The sequence below is a fragment of the Myxocyprinus asiaticus genome, chromosome 44 (genome assembly GCF_019703515.2).
Source record: "Myxocyprinus asiaticus isolate MX2 ecotype Aquarium Trade chromosome 44, UBuf_Myxa_2, whole genome shotgun sequence".
In the NCBI taxonomy this organism is placed as follows: domain Eukaryota; kingdom Metazoa; phylum Chordata; class Actinopteri; order Cypriniformes; family Catostomidae; genus Myxocyprinus; species Myxocyprinus asiaticus.
Window position 1 is genome coordinate 26,099,141 of NC_059387.1, and position 21,225 is coordinate 26,120,365.

Below are 21,225 nucleotides of genomic sequence, written 5' to 3' on the forward strand. Positions count from 1 at the left end.
AAATCATCATCGAACAGCTTATTTTACTGATCTTGTGTGAATTCTTCTCATAGATAGTGAAAATGGTTGAAATATACAATGATACTTTGAGATGTACCATCCATTCAAGTCCAGAATAATCAGCACCCATTCAAAAATACCATAGTAGTACCATGTTATGTTGGACATGTACCATGGTAGTAACATGGTATTTTTGGGACCATGAGGGCAATTTCTGTAAGTGCATATTCACGTACCATGCTATTACATGGTACTCCAAAGTTCTTCAAAGAATACTATGGTATTGTACATATCCAAAGAACCATGGTGCGTATTACTTTCATAAAAGTCCAAAAACATGGTTTTACTATGGTACCATGTCACAAAAAAACATAGTAATACCAGGGTACTTTTTAGTAGCATGCACTGAATTTCTGACAAAAGTACTCAAGAGAAGTAGTGGCCAATATACAGTAGAGGAGAGGATGAGAGAATATAGGGGTCTTTTAATTGGGTTGTAAATACCTTCACTTCCACCTCAAACACACAGACAAATATACAAACCACCCAGAGCCAATCTGTTCCCTTGAATTTGATTTTAGAAAACATCCTAGAAGTTGCACACTTCACCTTTAAGACACACACTTACATAGACAGACAGATTGTAAATTAATCTCCCTATAAAATCATCACAAGCATCCTGCACTCTTTCTCATTCTAAGCATGCTTGTCTTTGTTTCCTCAGCACTGTGTTCCTCAGCCCATAATTACTGCCCAACTAAAATCATTAACACTACGGCTTAACACGCCAAGGGCCCGGGGTCCAAAAACCTTCTCCCTCTCTCCTGTCCCCTCCCCCTCTCTCTTTTACCCTCAAGGCCTTTCTTTGCACTCTCCTCATTCCTGTGGATGGCTGGAGTCTGAACTTTTGTAGGGTCGAGGGGGATGTTTAAGGGCTAAATCCCCTGAGAGAAAAGTTGAGAAGATTCATACAATGTCAGAGCCAAGAGAGGGGGCTGCACAAAGAGTCCGGACCCCCTACCTTCATGGGTCATGTTGTTATGACCACGTCACAAGAAAGAGACAGAGAGTTCTTTTATGGCAAGGCTGAGGTTCCAGCAATGTGGGGTATTTCCAAGACCACCTCCCCGTCGGCCTTGCACTCCTTCATACAGCCAAGCAGCATGCCTTTTCACACAACCAAAACAACACTGGTGAAACAAATGTTTCCCTGGTAACAGCATCTCAAAACTTCCTCAGGACCTGGATGTTTGGTCGTTCAGAACGCAGTTAATGAACAAGGATCAGAGTGCAGCTTCATGTATGTTTTCCCCCCTAAATTCAGTTTTGTGATGTCAAGAACTGCTCAAAAAAAAAATGTAAATCTAGAAATGCAAAAATCACAAGGAGAATATCTCAATTATTTATCCTAGACAGCAATGAAATTAAATGAAGAGCAAACTGAGACTTTTGCTTTGCTTCTCAGATTGTTCCCCTAAGAAGAAGAGAAAAAAAACTAGTAATCTCAAATGTGTCTCTTTTAGAGTTTCGGAAGAAATCTTAATGATGTCATAAACTGTGCACAGAGTTGCCAAGATACCAAAGTCTGCAAGTTAAGGAAAGTTACATCTCAAACATTTCATTATCTCAAATTCCAACAATTCATAATCTGAGCTATTGAAATTAATATTATATCTCTATAGTCACTGTGTCAACAATGTCTCTTTTAAGGAATTTTAGAACAAAGTTGTTTGAGACAAAGTTGACGAATATTGTAACTCAGAACTTCATAAAGTATCCTGAGCAATTAACAATTAGTATTTGAGAAATAACATTATTCCCTGGGATCCCATTTTTGCTTCTGTGTTCATGAGCAGAATCAAATCTCATGTAAACACTTCTAATGATCAGTTAACATGTCAACTACAAAATACTCGCTGCTCACGCTTCCGTAAAACTTAAAGAGAAACATCTACAGTGCACTGCGACATGCCACAGTAATAAATGTTTTGAAATTTGATCATAGTTCAGGTTCACAGTAATCTTTAAACTAGGGCTGCAACTAATGTTTATTTTGATAATCTACTAATCTAATGATTATTAGAATGATTATTCGACTATTCGAGATTATTGCAACGATTAATCATTAGCTCTTAACCGATTATTCAGCTTGTGCCTTGACTTAAAAGGTTGTATTAAATGTGCTTACTAACAATAGAGGACAAAATCATCTTCTAAAAATACCTCTAAATGACATTCACTGAATTAAAGAAAAAAAACATTATACCAAGTTTAATTCTGTAAAAACAATCACTGCGAAACAATTATTAAGGGTTTTGTCTTGTTTTCCATTTCAAATTGTCTAAAAATCCTTAAAACAAGATACATTTACTTGAGAAGTAACATATAAGATATTTAGACAGAGAATGTATCTTGAATATGTGTATTTTGTATATAAGTGTATTTTTGCACTTGATCATACTTCTGCCAGTGCAGTAAAGTCAAAATGTACTTATATTCAAGAAATACAGTATTATCTGAAAGCAAGTCTAAATATCTTATATGTTGCTTCTTAGGTAAATGTGTCTTGTTTTAAGGATTTTTAGATATTTTAAAATATTTAAATATTTAATATTATATTCAACAAGTTTTGTTTAAGCGGAATGGCAGCTCTAGCTCTGCTTTATTTCACAATGAGAAAGCTTCTGTATTTACTTATTTTGTATTTTTGTATAATTTCTTCATACTTTCCGATCTACATCACATGAAGCTTTTTGGAAAGTTTAGAGTGCATCTGGACTGTGAGCTGTGTCTTCTTCCTCTCCTCAATCAGGCGTGAACTCCAGTGCTCCTCTCACATGTCATCATTAGAGTTTAATGTGATCTTATGTTACGTTAAATGAGATCAAATGACTATTCGACAACAAAAAAAATTTCCAACAATTTTTTATTGTCGACATTGTCGATAACGTTGACTAATCGTTTCAGCCCTACTTTAAACTTTTAATAGCATGCTCGACAGCAACCAAGCATTTACAACAGACATCTGTATGTTTTATATAAAGCTAATGGCAACACTTTACAATATGTTGAATACGTTAACATAAGTTAAATGCATAAGTTGAACAATACTTTTACAGCACACTTTGATCCATATTTAGTTAATGTTGGCATGCATTTGTAAAAATAAAAGTTACATATCTAAACATCAGTTAATGCATTATGAATTAAAGCTGAACTACGAAACGTTGTGCTCTCTAGTGACATCTGTGGTTGAAACTTAAAACTGCAAGCAATTTGTGGAAGAACGCTTTACGCAAGTTGTGTTTTGGCACTGCTCTTCTGCGCAGATGAATCTCATGATTTTAGCTTACCAGGACATCGCCTGTGTGTTATCACGACTGTGAGATATTCAGAGCTGGAGTCATTTGTTCTATTTTCATGTAGAAATTCTGTTATTCTATTAAACATTAAAAACTAAAGTATTACTTGCTTTGATAAGGATAAACAACACTCGCATTAAAAATTTTTGAATGAATGAATGAATCAATAAATCAATTTTACACTTATAGCGCTTTTCTGAGACAACACTCATTGCGCTTTTACATTTGATAACAAACCACTACCAGTTACCGGCATATTTTAATATGATCATTCAAGTGTTTTATCTACTATTTTATTTGTATTGTACTACACTTGTGAGACTTGTGATATGGCTGATACGAGTTCAATGGAAGTCTTTATTATTTTTATATTATACTGTACAGCCAGACGATAATGCAATACTACAATAATACTACAATGATACTACAATAGTATGTCTATGCACTGCTAACAAAAACACTGTAAACTAAAAATATAAAACGAGGATTTAATAATTATGGGATTAAATATACTTTATTAAAGGAATATTCCGGGTCCAATACAAGTTAAGCTCAATCGACAGAATTTGTGGCATAATATTGATTATCACAAAAATGTATATAGACTTGCACCTCCTTTTCTTAAAAAAAAAGCAAATATTTGGGTTATTGTTGGGCACTTAAAACAATCCTACCAGACAACATATCCAAGCATTATAGCAAGTGAAGAACTTCGCCAAACAGTTAACATATAAACATCCATCCAGACTGCTGCGATGCTGTCCTGAAAAGTTTGACAGTGACTGACTGAAAAGCTGATGATATCTAATGCATTTATTTACTAATGTTAACAAATAGAAACTTATTGTAAAGGGTTGCCAAGCTAATTATAATTACAATCCTACCCCTAAAAGAAAGCTTTTTATATTTTTTAAGAAATTTGTGAATCAATTGTCCAAGTGAGTACCTGAATATTCCCAAAAGGAGGTTTTCTCAGATTTAGCTAGCTCATTTTAGAGGATACTTTTGTCCCCAAACTATAGCTAAGTACGTACACATATGCACCACCAAAAGACAGATTTAATTGTTTCTAAAAGTCTGCTCTTCCATCTGGCAGGTTTACAGGTTCAGATGTGGACTCAGTCTGGCACTGGCCTTTAGTCCAGCTAATGGTACATAACACTGAGGAAGCTGAGAAACCAAAACCATCACTTTTTCCTTTCCATCTCCCGCCTCTTTGTTTTGTTCTCTGATTCCATCCCTTCCCCTCACCACTGATCAGCTGAAACACACACACACACAAACACACACACACACATTCCTACAGAATGAGACACAATCTAAATGTCATATTCCCCCCACACCCCCAAAGTAACTCCGTCTCACCTTGGAGTTCTCAGCATTTCCATCTCCATGCCGTTGACTCACGTCTGTGACTCTGATCAGCGTTTACTGCCAGATGACATCACCTCTTTAAAAATATCCCCATTCCACTCGACACCTCCACCTCAATGCAACTGAAGCAAGGCCTGATAATGCTCCAGACGGTGCACAGACAGGAAACCGAGGACACATTGCAGGAGCATGGCAGAAACATGGTCTGGATGCTTGGACTGGAATAATGAACCAATTGATTATTTGTGTCTGGTTCAGTAGATTGCTCTAGACAGGCAGTGAGTTGCTGGCCTGGTACATTGCAAAGCCAACCTGCTGACCTAGTAAACTAGTTCTACTAAGGTTTTTATTTTTTTTATTTATTTATTTATTTTTTTTTAGCTAGGAAGACCAACATACAAAGGAAGAGAACAAAGATAGCTAATTTTATTGCTCAAATAAAACACTCAGGAGACTTAATGGAGTTCGGAGTTATGTTTCAGTTAAGTATTAAGTATTATTTCAGATGTGTCTCCAAAAATGCCTTAGGAGAAATAATAGAAACAAATGAGGCAATTATGGACTTATGGTTGAAGACTTTGGCATTTTGGCAAATCTGAGCACAGCACAGTTAATAACAGTGAGCCAGTTTACATGCAAACCAATATGCTGATAACTCCCAAAAATCAGCATAAGTCAGCATAAAAGTAATCCATAAGACTCCAGTGGTTAAATCCATATATTCAGAAGTGATATGATAGGTGTGGGTGAGAAACAGATCAATATTTAAGTCCATTTTTGCTAGAAATATTCCTCCCTGCCCAGTAGGGGGCGATATGCATGAAGCATGTGAATCACCAAAAACACAAGAAGAAGAATGTGAACGTTAAAGTGGAGATTGACAGAGCAGGGAGGAGAATTTATAGTAAAAAAGGACTTAAATATTTATCTATTTCTCACCCACACCTATCATATCACTTCTGAAGATATGGATTTAACCACTGGAGTCTTATGGATTACTTAAGAGATTTTTGGAGCTTCAGAATTTTGGCACCCATTCACTTGAATTGTATGGACCAAAAGAGCTGAGAAATTCTTCTAAAAATCTTCATTTGAGTTCAGCATAAGGGTGAGTAAATGATGAGAGAATTTTCATTTCTGGGTGAACTATTCCTTTAAAGAAAGATCTCCTTCATAATTTTTCTCTCCTTTGGAAGCATTTCTATATCTTAAAATCTTCCAATTTGGAGCTGTTCCTGACATCCAAAAAGTGTATATAATACAAACTAGGGTCTTTTTTTGGGGAGAAAAATCTAAGAAGTCATCTCCACTTCCTCTCCATCAACCCTCAATCATGTCTAAAAAACAACAACTGAGATATTAAAGCAATCTCATTTGTGATTTCTCATTCCAACAGGTAGACAGGGCTTCTTTCGGTGTACGTGACAGCAAAAGGACCCATCTCAGCACCTTTGTCCTGTTTAAGAGATACAGGTGTTACCCAACACTGACACCGCAGATTCCGGAGCATGACCTGCATCCTCCCTGAAGGCACAATACTGCAGCAACACACCCAGCCAAGCTCAAAGAGCTGACCCTCTTTCTCCATGAACTGAAACTCCATCCACTCTAACCATACAGAACTTACAGTCACAGACACAAGGAGAGAGAAGACAAAAAAATGAGGGACAGCACAGAGAAAGCAGAGACAGAGAGATTCCCAGGATCCAAATTCAGCGTTGCGTAACCCCAATATGAAATGTGATCCGGCCTTGGAGAGATGAAGAGGGCCTGAGGAGGAGCAGAGGAACATCTAAACTTGGTCAAGCTGAGTGAATCATAGACTCCAGACACAACGGAGAAAATCATACAGTCTCGCACCCGGAACATCTTAATTCACAGTGTCCTGGGATAGAGCGAATAATTAAAAGGAAGCGGGAGAAAGAAAGAGAGGGACAGAAGAAAGGTGGACAAGAGACTAGTGACAATATTCAAATTATTATTATTAGTGGTGCTTGCTAAGGTATCAGCATTATAATTGCACACATTTAAGGTTTAGGATCTGAACAAATTGTTTGTGTAATAAATATGAACCCTCAAATCATGTTGCTTGTTGAGAAGAGGTCTATTAGGCTATTACTTTTCTATGCGATCAGACTTGCACAAGCCATATCTATGGACCCCAATATCAACCAGAATACCCTAACAACCACCTAGCAACACCCTAGCAACTACCCAGAACATCCCATTAACCTGTAAAAACACACTACAGAACATCTAAGAGCACCTAAAGACCAAAGTAGATTTCGGTTGTCAGCTTTGCTGATCGTTCCGTCAGCAGCACAGTCTGTCCGCGTGCGGCCCAGGTTTTCTCGACACGCAAACAGTCCTCGTCTGTGCACATCGTGGAAGCATTTGCCTGCTGTTGACTGTAATAAAAGTGGTCAAAAGTGTATACTTTAAAAGGCAATGCGGTCGACCGGGTGCAATCCAATCCGAAACCTCGCAAGCACATATTCTTCAGAAACTTGCTTTAGTGATAAACAATAATGTGCAACATTTTATATGTGCAGAGAGGATTTATTTTAAAGTAAAATCAGCCAATTGATTCATGCCATGCCAATGTGGACATAAACGTGCATGTATGTACAGAAAGAGCACTCTCCACCACACTCTGTTTCCCTCCCTCTTCTTCAAAAGGTCAACAGGCCAAATTCCTTATCCTCATTTGGGCCTCAGCTTCAAACTGGCAAGCCAGGTTAGTGTGTGTATATGTTTCAGTACATCTGCACCAAGCAAGTTACACTAGCGATTTGTTGACTGTAGCGCTTCAGGTAGGCCACCCGATTCAAGAAACACTAGGATTTGGCAGTATAAGAAGCTCTTATGGTTGGAGAACCCGGCTTTGATGCTCAGCAGAAGACACAAGGACCAAAATCCACTTTTAAATCCTGCCTTCAGCTTCTGATGGCTGGAGAGATAGAAGGGCATGAAAAGTTTGGTCTCAGCACCCACATATTTGCTTTGTGCATTCCAATGCACCGCTGCACAAAGAGGTAAAGATTAGCAAGAAAGGAAAAACAGAACAATGGACTAGCTCAGAGATGAACCATCCAGAGCATCTGAGCTGAGGAACATGTTGGAGTCTACTGTAAATATTATCTGGACTGGCTCACTGTAACAGTGTGAAGAGTTCACAGCAGGAGTTCACTGTGTCCTTGCTGATGTTATAAATGTTCATTTGGGAATGAGGGATGATAGGTAGTTCATAGCAAGCTCTTCTCAAGATTTATTTAAAAAAAAAAGAAAAAAACACTGTGCATATCCTCTCTTGGTACCTCTTGTCACTATTACAAGTGTATTATTTATTTTATTTTTGTACATCTTTTGGATAGTTTCTATAAAATTATGCTTAAAACTACTCTCTTTTTTTAAAACTAAAAAAAAAGCAAACACATGTCAGAGATATGGCAGACAGCAACAGATGTTAAATTAGGATTAGTCAGAAACACTTAAGGTGGGGCTTGGCAAATGGTCAGTTTACAAGTGATAAGACTTACAATGTTCACCTGGCGGATGATAAAATGCAAGAAAAAAATCCCAGACTTACTTTGAAGGAGGGGACCCAAGCCCTAGATAGGAATATTTTGGACCATGTTTATACCTGGTATTAAGATGCGTTTCAGGTTATCCGATCACAAGTGTTCAGCATTAAATACAGGTGTAAACATGATGAAAAATGTTTTGGATTGGATCACAAAACCACATATGGAGGTAGTCAAAACACATGTGACCACATCACATTTGAGGTGTAAATGCTATCTGTTCTGACAGCAGTGAAGCACCACCCCTCACCAGTCAATCAACCGCTGCACTGAAACAAGAGTTTAAACTTTGCCAGTTTAAAAGCAAATAACTCTCCGAATGGACAATTTGAAAAAGCGAATACATACACAAGCACAAGATCTTCACAGAACTTCTTTAGTGTGTCTGATATCAACATGTAGGGACACAGATGATAAGCACAAACATCTGAAGCTCCTTAAATACAGGTACTCCACCACAATAACAGATAATTCTGCTCGAAATGTTGCGTTTGTATCATTGGGAGAAACAGCTTGCCAGTTTTGTTCGCACTTTCCTTGTCTTTTAATACTTTTTGCAGTTTATTTTCATGGAGTAACACACTGATAAACGATGGATGTATCTCGACATAAAACAGAGACCCTTCCCTCGACATCCGAACACAAGTAGTCACAGGAGGCCAATTTAAGCGACCGGGTGTAAACAGCTATGTGTCTTGCCTAAATACATGTGATCGGATCACTCATGAAGCATCTGCTGTAACATCAAATGATCCTCTAAATACAAAACTCAAATTGCCACTTTTAGATGCTTAGGTGCTACCTTGCAATTAGGGTCCTTTTTTTACAAGCAGGTCAAATTTCACACGAGGGGTTAGTTAGTACCCATTTAGAAGATGCTTTCTTATCAAACTAAGTGACTTACAGTACATTAATTACCTGGATAGTCTCCCTGGAGCAACTTGGGATCAAGTATCTTGCTCAAGGGTAGGATGGCAATAGGGGTTCTCACTTCCCAGTAATGGTCCAGTTCATGAATCGCCCAAATTTTTAACCACTGGTACTACCACCCATCCAGGCCTTGAAAGCCTTCCTTAAATTCTGTACCATGAGTTTCTCATAAGAATATCTCAGAATCCAAAGAGTAAGCCCTGGGGGTAACTGGCATTAGCAATAATTCAGCACAAACGAAATCAATAAAAACAACAAAGGGGCATCAACAGCTCGACAGATCCTTACAATCCCTCTCAGGAAATGATGGAGACAGATGGAATAAAACATCTGACTAGCCAATGCTATTAAAGCAAATGCCTAAGTATTTCTGTCAATGGAGTTTGTAGATAACATCAGCCCCCTTCAAAGGAGACCCTCAAAGGGAGGCAGCAGCTAGGGGGATGAGTGGACAAGGGAAAACCAGAGTAAACCAGGTGTACCACACATGACGCTACAGGATGAGAATGCAGTGTTAGTTACAGAGAGCATAAAGGGGGTTCTTACAATAGTAGAGGCACCAATGGACCACTTTGGCAAACTTCTTTAAACTTGACATTCTGGCAATGACTTTGTCTTATCTAAGCCCTGTCTTTACAGTAAATGTTATGAAAGCAACATACTGTTTAGAGAGTGCAAAATTAGCTAAAAATAGCATGTTGTCTTTGATTTTTCAGTTCTGATCAAGACTGGTGATTGGGCCAAGGAATGGTATGGAACTACAGAAAAATGCCACAAGCACCACATTCTTTTAGCATTTCAGTTTGGGGCCAAAGGGCTGGGAGGGGTCAGGCCTGTGTGTTTTAATGGGGGTGCGAGAGATCAGTGCTCTCACTGTGGTCAGGTTACCACCACAGAAATTTGCATTTCCTTCACAAAAGAGAAGTTAGGGTGTCATTTATAACAAAACTTTGTACCTATAAGTCTGCAAAATCCTGTCTTTGTTTGACCATCTCAAAGGGGACTGCTGGATTGCAACACTATGCTGTTGAGTCTCAGAAAATGTTCCACTGTTCTATCATCTAAAACTGCAGTTCTACCATTCTAAATCCTTCACATTTTTTCAACAATGACTTGGGCAGAAAATGTCGAGCTTGTCGCCAAGGATGGAGTCTTTGAAGTCTAAAAGGCAGCTTTCTGCACCTCGGTTTGGAATGTCACATGACGTCATTTATTTGGGATCGGGTTTCGTATGGCTTTAAGATCCGGTCCACTAAATGATCCGCAAACCGAAATTACTCCGATAAAATTCAGTTTATGACTGCCAACTATTTCCTTCTACAACCGTTTGCATGTGAAATGAACAATCTCTCGTTTTTTGTGAGCAAGACCAGAGATAATATACCGTGTCAACACCCCAAGCGAGAGACGCAATATAAGGGTGTTTCAGCTTTTTGCGTCGCTAGCAGTGTAGATAAATGATGGAATTCAGCTATACGCATTGTTTAACGTAATACTTATCATTATGATGTAACGACTCAGGCGTTACGAAATGAGTACATTGGCATGACGACTAAGGGGCCGTTCAGAGAAAGACTTTCTTGCACAAAAAAAGCTAGATGCAGCGCAAAGAATAGAACAAAACGCGGGAGTCACGAGACACGTCTTTTAACCTGACACGGCGTCTAAAAACGTGGCGCTCCAGAGAAATCAGCAAAAACGTCCGTCTCGCGCATGTTTACATAGACAATGGAGAAACAGAAGGCGAACACAAAAACGCGTTCGGTGTGAACGGCCCCTAAGCAAACATCTTATGTGTTCCTCGGAATTGACGTGTCACTCGTATCCAGCAGTTAATAAAAAAAATTATATATATTTATATATATATATATATATATATATATATATATATATATATATATATATATAATTATTATTATTATTATTATTGCACATTCACGCAACTCGTCCTTGTATACAAACGTTTTAATAGTTACAACATGAGTTTTTTCGAATTATACAAACATGCCTCCGTGTTGACAAAATGTTTTGTAATGAATCAGTATTGAATTCCAGAATTTTCTGAGGAAGATGTTAATGTGAACAACTGAAAATGGATTCCCCCTCTGTTAATTCTCAACTGAACATTACAAGTGTTTGGTGATGCTTACAAATTGTTCAACAGAAAGTGACCAAAACTAGCAGAAATATGCATCTTATAATTCTTTGTAACAAATTTCATTTTTAGGCTACCATAAAATGGCAACGCTGAATAATACAGCTGTAAAACCTTACCTCTAAAAAAAGTAAATCAGCTCACGAAAAAGTTATAAAAGTAATCATTTTTGTTTTCCATTCAATACGAGACCTCCCTTTTCCATCAAACAGACTCCGCCGGCGTCGGAGCTTTTCTGCTACTTTAAACTCTCTCTGAGTTCTTGAAACTCTTTGTAATTCAACATGACCCTTTTGATATTTTAAAGAAAACGCAAGTACTTACCTCGGATTCAATAAATCTGGCTTTAAAAAAATTAATAAAAAACACTTTAGTCCTTAGATGCCCGAAAAAGAAAGCATGTCATTCCCGTGCTGCGAAGTTCACGGTGGACCAGACCAGACCAGTATGGAATTCCGCCATATCAATTATGTGGAAGCGCACATGGGGGTGTCGAAGTTTACCGTATAACACCAAGTACTCTCCCAAACCATTCCATCAGGACGGAATCTATCAGTTAGCCATCGGTGACGGATATGGATAGATAAATGAATAGCAGTTATAGTAATGTAATATTGGAGTTTTGATAGGAAGTTGTGGACATCCTAGGTTGAAATAGGAGCATCAGTTGGGGCATACACTTTATACACATGTTATTACTATTAATACTAATAATAATTTATGCATTTTTTTCTGGAATCATGGGATGAGAAGACCAGATGGTTCATGACTCTCATGCTCAAGACCCGCATTGGTAACCAAACATACACATTTCATGCACACACAAGCATGCAATCGTGCTGTCTGTCCTACTTTTGTGCAGCTGCATTTTTTAAGGCATCACTCATGCCTCAAGGAGGAACAGTGGTCTTGTTGCAAAGTGAGTATACATTCTTAGCATGTGCATTTGTTTCCTTGGAAAATAAATCATTTGGTAGACTACAAATTACCTTTTGAGATAGACATTAATAACAACAACAACATTTATTAAAATAGATGCATGCATTCAAAAACAATTCATGTCAAACTAATTTTGGGAATATCATGTGCTTTGTCCACAGACTTCCTCTCTGTAGGTTTCACATCCTCGGAAGTGGTATTTTGTTTAGGACTATGATTACTCATTTGAGAAAAAAAGTCGTAGTATTAGAAATATTAATTTAAACTCTCATTCTTATCAAGTAATTTCCCACTTTAATCAAAATGTAGGCTACTACACACAACCTGTGTAATCACGATCCAATGTAAAATGCAGATCTATTTAATATGTAATGTTAGATTATACATGGAACTGTATGATATTCCAAACTCATGAATCAAAGTGAGTTTAATTTTTAATGTCTTTTATGAGTCAAATGAGTAATCGTGTCTACTTGTTAAATAGTGTGACTGTCATTTACAGTTTGAGTGAAAAGATGAAATATTTGTTTGGCTTTTGTAGACATGCTATAAAGAATATGATCATTCATTTCTAGTTAAAAAGAACCAACAGCGCCACTTAGTGGTCATTAACATTACAGTAATCCGATAGTTTCGTTCATGACTTTACTTGGGATCAAAGAACATTATCAGACCAAGACTTTAACTACTACCTCAAAATGAAGCATTATCAGATTCATATTTGTGATATATTACAGTTTTTCTCAATCGCTTTGGCTCAATTCTCGAATGAGAATTCTTTTTACAAAACATTAAGTTCAAATCTCTGAACAATTAGTTTCTTGTTCACACCAGATTTGAATTTCTTATTCATTTAAGAAAATTGCACCTGTTTTGGCACATGTGTGTAAAAGAGTAAGTACAGTTGTCTACAGTTTGCACAATAACTAAATGCACATGGCTTGCTGATCAAAACTGATGAGTTGATTCTCAGTGAAATTGAGCCTCTAAACATTCTTTCATCATGTGAGCCATCACATGCAAAATGATCCATTCAGTTATCAAAATCTGTCAGGCATACATGTATATTCCATAAATATCTATGACATTGAATGTTTTTTCATTGTTGCGTTTTTTTTATTTTTTTTAGCATAGATGTCATTTTGTGGCAATTTTCTGTTCACTATATATGACTTTACATGTAAGAAATGTGTAAAAATGGACATGCAAATGTGAATTTTCTGTTTACATGTAACACATTGTTACAAAAATAAATACTGTGTACATACAAATGTGCATAACCTTTTTCTGTGAACTATAGTATTGTACAGTATTGAATTTTCCCAATAACTTTTACCTACTGTTGAAATCGGTATCTAAAAAGCTCAAGCATTCAGCTAGACAAAACTGACATTCTTGTATTGTACAGTAAGCAGTCAGTGTCAACAAAAATGTAGAACAAAAATGAAATTTGTATATAACAAACATTTCCAGGGTTGACTGCCATGGAAATTTTTTTTTGGTGGCATTGGGCAATTTACTGGCACAATAACTTGGTTTTGAAGCATGAATGAAATGTTTTTGGTGAGTTACTACATTTTGCAGACATGCAATAGAGTTGTGATGTCCCATAAAACAGTTGTGACAATTGCACTTACAGTTAAGAGAATATTAAAATGTTTAAAAAAAAATGAGCCAAAGCGATTGAGAAAAAATTTAAATATTTCTTAAATAAGAATAGTAAAGTTCTGTTTAGAGTTATTATTAGTAGTAGCCTAGTAGTAGTAGTTAGGGTTGCCACCCATCCCGTAAAATACGGGATCGTCCCGTATTTAAAGATAATACGTATTTTGTCCCGTATTTAAGATGGTCAGATGGCGTCACCTTGAAATCGTTCCAGATCGCTAATTTAACATTGATATAAGTTGGAAAATGTGCCTATGGTGGGTAAAGAACCGTCCGAAAAGTCCACAAATGGTGCTAAAACTGTGGATTTTTTCTATATAAATGTTAAATAAGATCAAACAATGTATGAATACAATCACTGAGTCATAAAGACAGGTGAGGGGGGAAAAAATACGTATAAACAAACCAAAATGTAGCCTATATATAAATAAGATAAAGGAGACAAATAATCGAAAAGATAAAAATAAATATATTTTTAACATATAATATATATTTTTAACATATAATATATATATATATATATATATATATATATATATATATATATATATATATATATATATATATATATATTTTTTTTTTTTTTTTTTTTTTTTTTTTTTTTGTATAAGTCAGGGGTCAGTAAAGTTCTAATTTCAGCATATAAGAAAGGGTATACAATTTTTATTAATAACGCATAACTCAACGCATTTATTGCTAAAACTGTGGAGGATGTGGTTAGGGGCCGTGATCCCCAAAGTGGCAGCCCTAGTAGTAGTAGCAGTAATTAGTAATAGCAGTTGTTTAAATTGCACAACCTGTGAAGTGTTTTCATAGTTAAGCTGAAAAACTGATTTCCCGCCTTGCATGCCAATCAAAAGATTTGCAGCCGACGTACATTCCAACGTGACGGTATGTAAACAAACGTTACACGACTTAGTGTGAATACACTTTCAAAATAAAAGTCGCGCCCTACATGCAATAACACTGTGGAGAAAAAAAAACAGTTTTGGAAACTAATTAAGGTGACAGGTCGTAGACTTGCACCAGCTTTTGCTCCCTATTCGACCTCCCAACTCACCACATATGCTTGAAATGAATGCATGTTCCCACTTATTTACTTTACAAATGTGTATTTATTGTCATTACAACTGGACTTTACAGATGTTCTGGATGCACTGCTATACATTTTGTTATATGCAATACAGCTCACGACTACAGATATAGACCATTTAGATACTATTTAGATATAGATCACTCTCTTGGAACACTGCAATACAATGTCTATGAAAAAGTTACTATGCATATTGCGTTTAACTTGAAAATGTGGTGTGTGTGCTTTGTCCTGAGAGTGTGTAGTAGCTATTTTTCAGCATTGTGTGTTTACTGTAAAGTATACGGTGCGCGCGTATGTGTGTATATACTTACAAGCCCAGCCAATGCACTGAATTAACATTCGCTTAAGAGTTCTCCCACACGAGGACTTTTAATGTAAAAATTTGCTGGGATTTCAAAATCACTATTCTCTGGATCAGATGAGGTATTACCACATCAGTCAGTATGTCAACACTGAGACCGGTTCAGTTGTATGCTCCTTTAACTTAAATTATCCTTAATGATGCGGTTCTTTTTAATCGGGGCGATTTTACTGTCAATAGCAGCTGCTTATTATATTTATCTTCCTCTTCCCAGCACTATATCAGAGCCATGGAAGCTTATGTTTATGGATGCAATATTACGTGGTATAATGCATGTGGTAAGATATATATATATATATATATATACATCTATATTTTTTTTTATTTTTTTTTACATTTTATTATATTATTTAAGCTTAAATAAAATACACGTAATTAAAAGAGGGCTACTTTTTTGTATGTAGACATGGAACATTTTCTTGACTTTTAATTCTTTATGAATAATGTTTTTTTATTTGACATCTTCCTATTTTTAAAAGTGATTTCAAGCCATTCAAGGATTTGAGGCTTCTTTCGTGGCTCCTTTTACTCTTTGCCATTTTTAAATCATTTGCACGGTATTATCTTATTTCTGTCTGTCTGGATGGATAGTAACCTTCTAACTTGTAGTTTTTCTCTTGTAGAGTTTTTTCGCTCATGATCTTGGACTGAGTAACCCCTTCGATCTTATGAGATATGCTGCATCATGGGACGTGATAAGGGGTCCACAATCCAGTTCAGCTGTTCGAGTGACAGATACCTCCTTTTCTGGTGTGCAGGCACAAGTGTTTGAGTCCACCTCAACAGGCCTGAAGCGACAATCAAAAAGAGGTGTAGTCTATTTCCATGGAGGTGGATGGACACTCGGCAGTGGAAGTAGGTGATAACAAGAGGTAGTTTATTAGTTAAAATGCATGTCATTTCATGTAAAAAAAAAATAAAAAAAAATAATAATAATAATTATAAAAAAGCAAGTGAGAGATAGAGACAGAGAAAGATTCAGTTTTAAAGGGTCTTAAGAGAGTTTAATCTATGCAGTCTGCTGAACTGTTCATGCTTAAGCACACTTAAGTGAGCAAGTCTGTGCCTATGTTCACTGGGAATTAAGACATTTGATCCAGATCATTATTCTCAAGTTAGATGTCAAACGTTTTAGTTGTGAAACAAAAGTGAGCTTTGCACAGTCGTTCGTGATGTTGTTACGTTAGTGTTAACTTAGAAAAAACTACCTGAAATGAACCTACTATTGGTCAAATGTTTTGTTATCTTTTGTGTATACTACCAGATTGTTGTTTAACCTGATTGATCTCCCTTTTTTCTTTAAAAGAGATGCAAACGTATTTCCTTCAGTGCAGGACTATGGCTGAAGTTTTGGATGCAGTTGTAATATCTATTGAGTAAGCAATGCCTCATTATAAGCGCCTTAATTAATGTAATTACCAGCCTTCATTTTTACATTTTGTTGTAACTGTTGGTTCAGGTACAGGTTGGCACCAGAGGCACGTTTCCCAGATCAGTATAATGACGCGCTTCAGGCCTCAAAACGTATCCTGACAGCAGAGGTGCTGGCTCAGTACTTGATAGACCCAGAAAGATTAGCTGTGTCAGGTGACAGTGCTGGGGCCAACCTAGCTGCTGCTGTTGCTCAACAGGTATGAGGATTTGCCTACACTGCCAAATACGTGCTAATACACAAATGAATTTTCATTAATGAGGGAATTTTTCTTTACCATGTCCTCAAACTGATGTCACAGGCCAATAATCACATTTATTTGTTTGTTTATTCACAGATGGCCTTGGACAGCAGTGCTCCTATTAAGTACAAAGTTCAGGCCCTTCTGTACCCTGTACTCCAGGCCTTGGACTTCAACACACCCTCCTACCAGCAGAATGGCAACATTCCCATCCTTCACCGTCCGCTCATGGTCCGCTTTTGGCTGGAGTACCTTGGTGGGAATCCCAGACTTGTTTCCTCTTTGCTAGCTAACAACCACACAGCTCTGAATCAGGGCCACAAGATAGCCGCAGCTAAAGCTAAGATAAACTGGACACAACTTCTTCCAGTTGCTTTTCAGAAGAACTACAAGCCTGTGGTTCCACTTCAGGGTGACCCAAAGCTGTTAGAGGAGCTGCCAGGTTTGCTAGATGTGAGAGCGTCCCCTTTACTAGCTGAAAAGGAAGCACTGAAGGCAGTACCGCCCACCTACATCATGACCTGTGAGCATGACGTGCTGAGAGATGAAGGACAAATGTACGCCAGAAGGCTAATAGAGGCCGGAGTGGCTGTCACTGTTGATCACTACGAAGATGGTTTCCATGGATGCTTGAGTTTCGCTTTTGGGCCCTTTCGATTCTCTGTGGGAATGCGAAGTTTTAGAAACTACATCCATTGGCTGACCAAAAACCTCTAGCAGGTTCCGAGTCAAATAAGGCCAATGTTTCCCACTGTTATTTTAAATGTGCTATAAAGTTCACTCCAAAAAAAAAATAAAAAAAAAAAAAAAAAATGAAATTGTTCCACAGAAGAAATTAAGTCATATGGGTTTGGAATGACATGAGGGTGAGTAAATGATGACAGAATTTTCATTTTGGGTGAACTATTCCTTTAAATACATTTTGATTTTAAACTTTAACAAAAGCTTTTTGGAATTAAAATGCCATTCAACATCTCAATGCAACAGAGTCATTGTGAAGAACTGAATGGGAATAAAAGCACAGCGATTTACTTTCCAGTGAAATATTGTTTCAGTACCTCTAAACTACAATTGTTTCAGCAACAGTACACTATTGTTTCAGTAGCAGTGGGGTACTACCACTTTGTATTACATGGATAAAGCCGTATAATGCAATATGATCCAGATTACAGTGGCAGCCCTTTGTGCGTTTGCAATTAATCCGTATTGAATTCCAAACTTTTCAAGGAAAGATAAAGAGAGAGAGGCAAACCTTTGTTCATCAATCCCTCACATTACAAGTCACATGGAAATTAGTTTTAATGAAACTTAGCTGATGATGATTAGAAATGATTCTGTAGAGTTACCAAAAAGTAACCAAGATCTTTAAAGGCAATTTCAATATCTCAAGTTACAATGTCATAGTTTAACATCCTTATAGACCCCATTATGAAATCGCTTAAAGAGCACAGTTTTTTTTTCTTTCATGTGTTGACATACTGTATTTCCTAATGGAATAGGAAGTTTAGACTGAACATATCAAAGGGCTCATCACTTATTTTAATAACCAATAGCCTTTAGCGAACATCACAGCCCGACTAAACCATGATTTGCTGCATGCGTTTTCTAGGCAAAATCAAATGATCTTATTATTATTTTTTATTTATGATTAACATTTTTATTAAAACACAGAAAAACAAAACATAAATACACAAAATTAACTTTTAACATCCACTACCACCCCTCCTCCTCCCCATCCCCAACCCCACCCCGAACCTCAACAAACACCCCTGTGGTCTTACATGAACACATGCAAAAGAAAACAAAAACCAAACAATTAATAAAGAAAGAAAAATACATATGTATAAAAATCACACACATTGACAATTACCCCTCTCTTTCCACTATTCCACCCGAGAACCCTCCAAGAACGTTAAGTATCCACCCCATTTCTCAACAAACAAATCCAGATTCCCTAATCTTCTATAAGACCCCTCCTCTAAGACCGCCACTCTCCCCATCTCCGAGCACCACTTCTGAAACGGGGGCACTCCAACCAACTTCCAACCCCTCAAAATCACCTGTCTGGCATCCATAACACTGGTTAGGACCCAATCCTCCACATGTTTATTCCCCACATTGATGACCACTCCATCTCCCAGAATACAGAGTCTGGGGCAAACCAAATTATATTATTACAGGAAGAACTTTTTTCACTCCAGAGAGCATTTTATTAGTCAAAGAACTGGACACGCCCATTAGTTGTGCTCAAAAGTTTGCATACCCTGGCAGAAATTGTGAAATTTTGGCATTGATTTTGAAAATATGTCTGATCATGCAAAAAAACTGTCTTTTATTTAAGGATAGTGATCATATGAAGCCATTTATTATCACATAGTTGTTTGGTTCCTTTTTAAATCATAATGATAACAGAAATCACCCAAATGGCCCTGATCAAAAGTTTACATACCCTTGAATGTTTGGCCTTGTTCAGACACACAAGGTGACACACACAGGTTTAAATGGCAATTAAAGGTTAATTTCCCACACCTGTGGCTTTTTAAATTGCAATTAGTGCCTGTGTATAAATAGTCAATGAGTTTGTCAGCAGAAAAGAACTGTCAAATGACCAGCATAACAAGGTAATGGAACTATATAAAGATGAAAAAGGATATAAAAAGATATCCAAAGCCTTGAAAATGCCAGTCAGTACTGTTCAATCACTTATTAAGAAGTGGAAAATTCAGGGATCTTTTGATAACAAGCCAAGGTCAGGTAGACCAAGAAAGATTTCAGCCACAACTGCCAGAAGAATTGTTTGGGATACAAAGAAAACCCACAGGTAACCTCAGGAGAAATACAGGCTGCTCTGGAAAAAGATGGTGTTGTTGTTTCAAGGAGCACAATACGACGATACTTGAACAAAAATGAGCTGCATGGTCGAGTTGCCAGAAAGAAGCCTTTACTGCGCCAATGCCACAAAAAAGCCCGGTTACAATATGCCCGACAACTCCTTGACACACCTCACAGCTTCTGGCACACTGTAATTTGGAGTGACGAGACCAAAATAGAGCTTTATGGTCACAACCATAAGCGCTATGTTTGGAGAGGGGTCAACAAGGCCTATAGTGAAAAGAATACCATCCCCACTGTGAAGCATGGTGGTGGCTCACTGATGTTTTGGGGGTGTGAGAGCTCTAAAGGCACGGGAAATCTTGTGAAAATTGATGGCAAGATGAATGCAGCATGTTATCAGAAAATACTGGCAGACAATTTGCATTCTTCTGCACGAAAGCTGCGCATGGGATGCTCTTGGACTTTCCAGCACGACAATGACCCTAATCACAAGGCCAAGTTGACCCTCCAGTGGTTACATCAGAAAAAGGTGAAGGTTCTGGAGTGGTCATCACAGTCTCCTGACCTTAGTATCATCGAGCCACTCTGGGGAGATCTCAAATGTGCAGTTCATGCAAGATGACCAAAGACTTTGCATGACCTGGAGGCATTTTGCCAAGACAAATGGGCAGCTATACCACCTGTAAGAATTTGGGGCCTCATAGACAACAATTACAAAAGACTGCACACTGTCATTGATGCTAAAGGGGGCAATACACAGTATTAAGGACTAAGGGTATGCAGACTTTTGAACAGGGGTCATTTTTTTTCTTTGTTGCCATGTTTTGTTTTATGATTGTGCCATTCTGTTATAACCTACAGTTGAATATGAATCCCATAAGAAATAAAAGAAATGTGTTTTGCCTGCTCACTCAGTTTTTCTTTAAAAATGGTACATATATTACCAATTCTCCAAGGGAATGCAAACTTTTGAGCACAACTGTACATGTATATGCAGTACTATGCAAAAGTTTTAGGCACTTGTGAAAAACTTTCAAAGTGAGGATTTCTTAAAAAAAATAATGACAGTTTTCATTAATCAATTAATGTCATACAAAGTCCAGTAAACAGAAAAAGAGCTAAATCAATATTTGGTGTGAACACTTTTGCCTTCAAAACAGCACCAATTCTCCTAGTTACATCTGGACACAGTTTTTCTTGGTTGTTGGCAGATAGGATGTTCCAAGCTTTTTGGTGGAATTTGCCACAGCT

The 21,225-nt window shown here is 37.3% G+C and overlaps 2 protein-coding genes across 4 annotated transcripts in view; one reads left to right on the forward strand and one right to left on the reverse strand.

The window, feature by feature from the left end:
- fndc3bb (fibronectin type III domain containing 3Bb) overlaps positions 1-11,865 on the reverse strand; it is an 80,974-nt gene extending 69,109 nt beyond the window's left edge. For both annotated transcript variants that reach the window (XM_051687304.1, XM_051687303.1), the window contains exon 1: positions 11,730-11,865. The gene's annotated coding sequence lies outside the window, so the exon portion shown is untranslated. The remainder of the gene's footprint in view (positions 1-11,729) is intronic.
- Positions 11,866-15,550: 3,685 nt separating this feature from the next.
- On the forward strand, positions 15,551-18,170 carry LOC127434497 (neutral cholesterol ester hydrolase 1-like). 2 transcript variants are annotated; one of them, XM_051687324.1, is made up of 5 exons: positions 15,551-15,744; positions 16,090-16,321; positions 16,773-16,842; positions 16,926-17,097; positions 17,236-18,170. In XM_051687324.1, exons 1-5 carry the CDS (start codon positions 15,604-15,606, stop codon positions 17,854-17,856), a joined length of 1,236 nt encoding a protein of 411 aa, XP_051543284.1. In that variant the 5' UTR covers positions 15,551-15,603; the 3' UTR covers positions 17,857-18,170. The 2 variants fall into 2 exon arrangements, with proteins under 2 accessions (XP_051543284.1, XP_051543285.1); XM_051687325.1 differs by lacking the exon at positions 15,551-15,744 and having other exon boundaries at positions 16,234-16,338.
- Positions 18,171-21,225: the final 3,055 nt, after the last annotated feature.

Excerpts from the sequence above, each read along its gene's own strand:
- LOC127434497 (XM_051687324.1), top strand. The coding sequence starts at position 15,604 with ATGATGCGGTTCTTTTTAATCGGGGCGATTTTACTGTCAATAGCAGCT. Across the intron at positions 16,322-16,772 it reads ATGGACACTCGGCAGTGGAA|AGATGCAAACGTATTTCCTT; the intron begins GTAGGTGATAAC and ends TTTCTTTAAAAG. Across the intron at positions 16,843-16,925 it reads GCAGTTGTAATATCTATTGA|GTACAGGTTGGCACCAGAGG; the intron begins GTAAGCAATGCC and ends CTGTTGGTTCAG.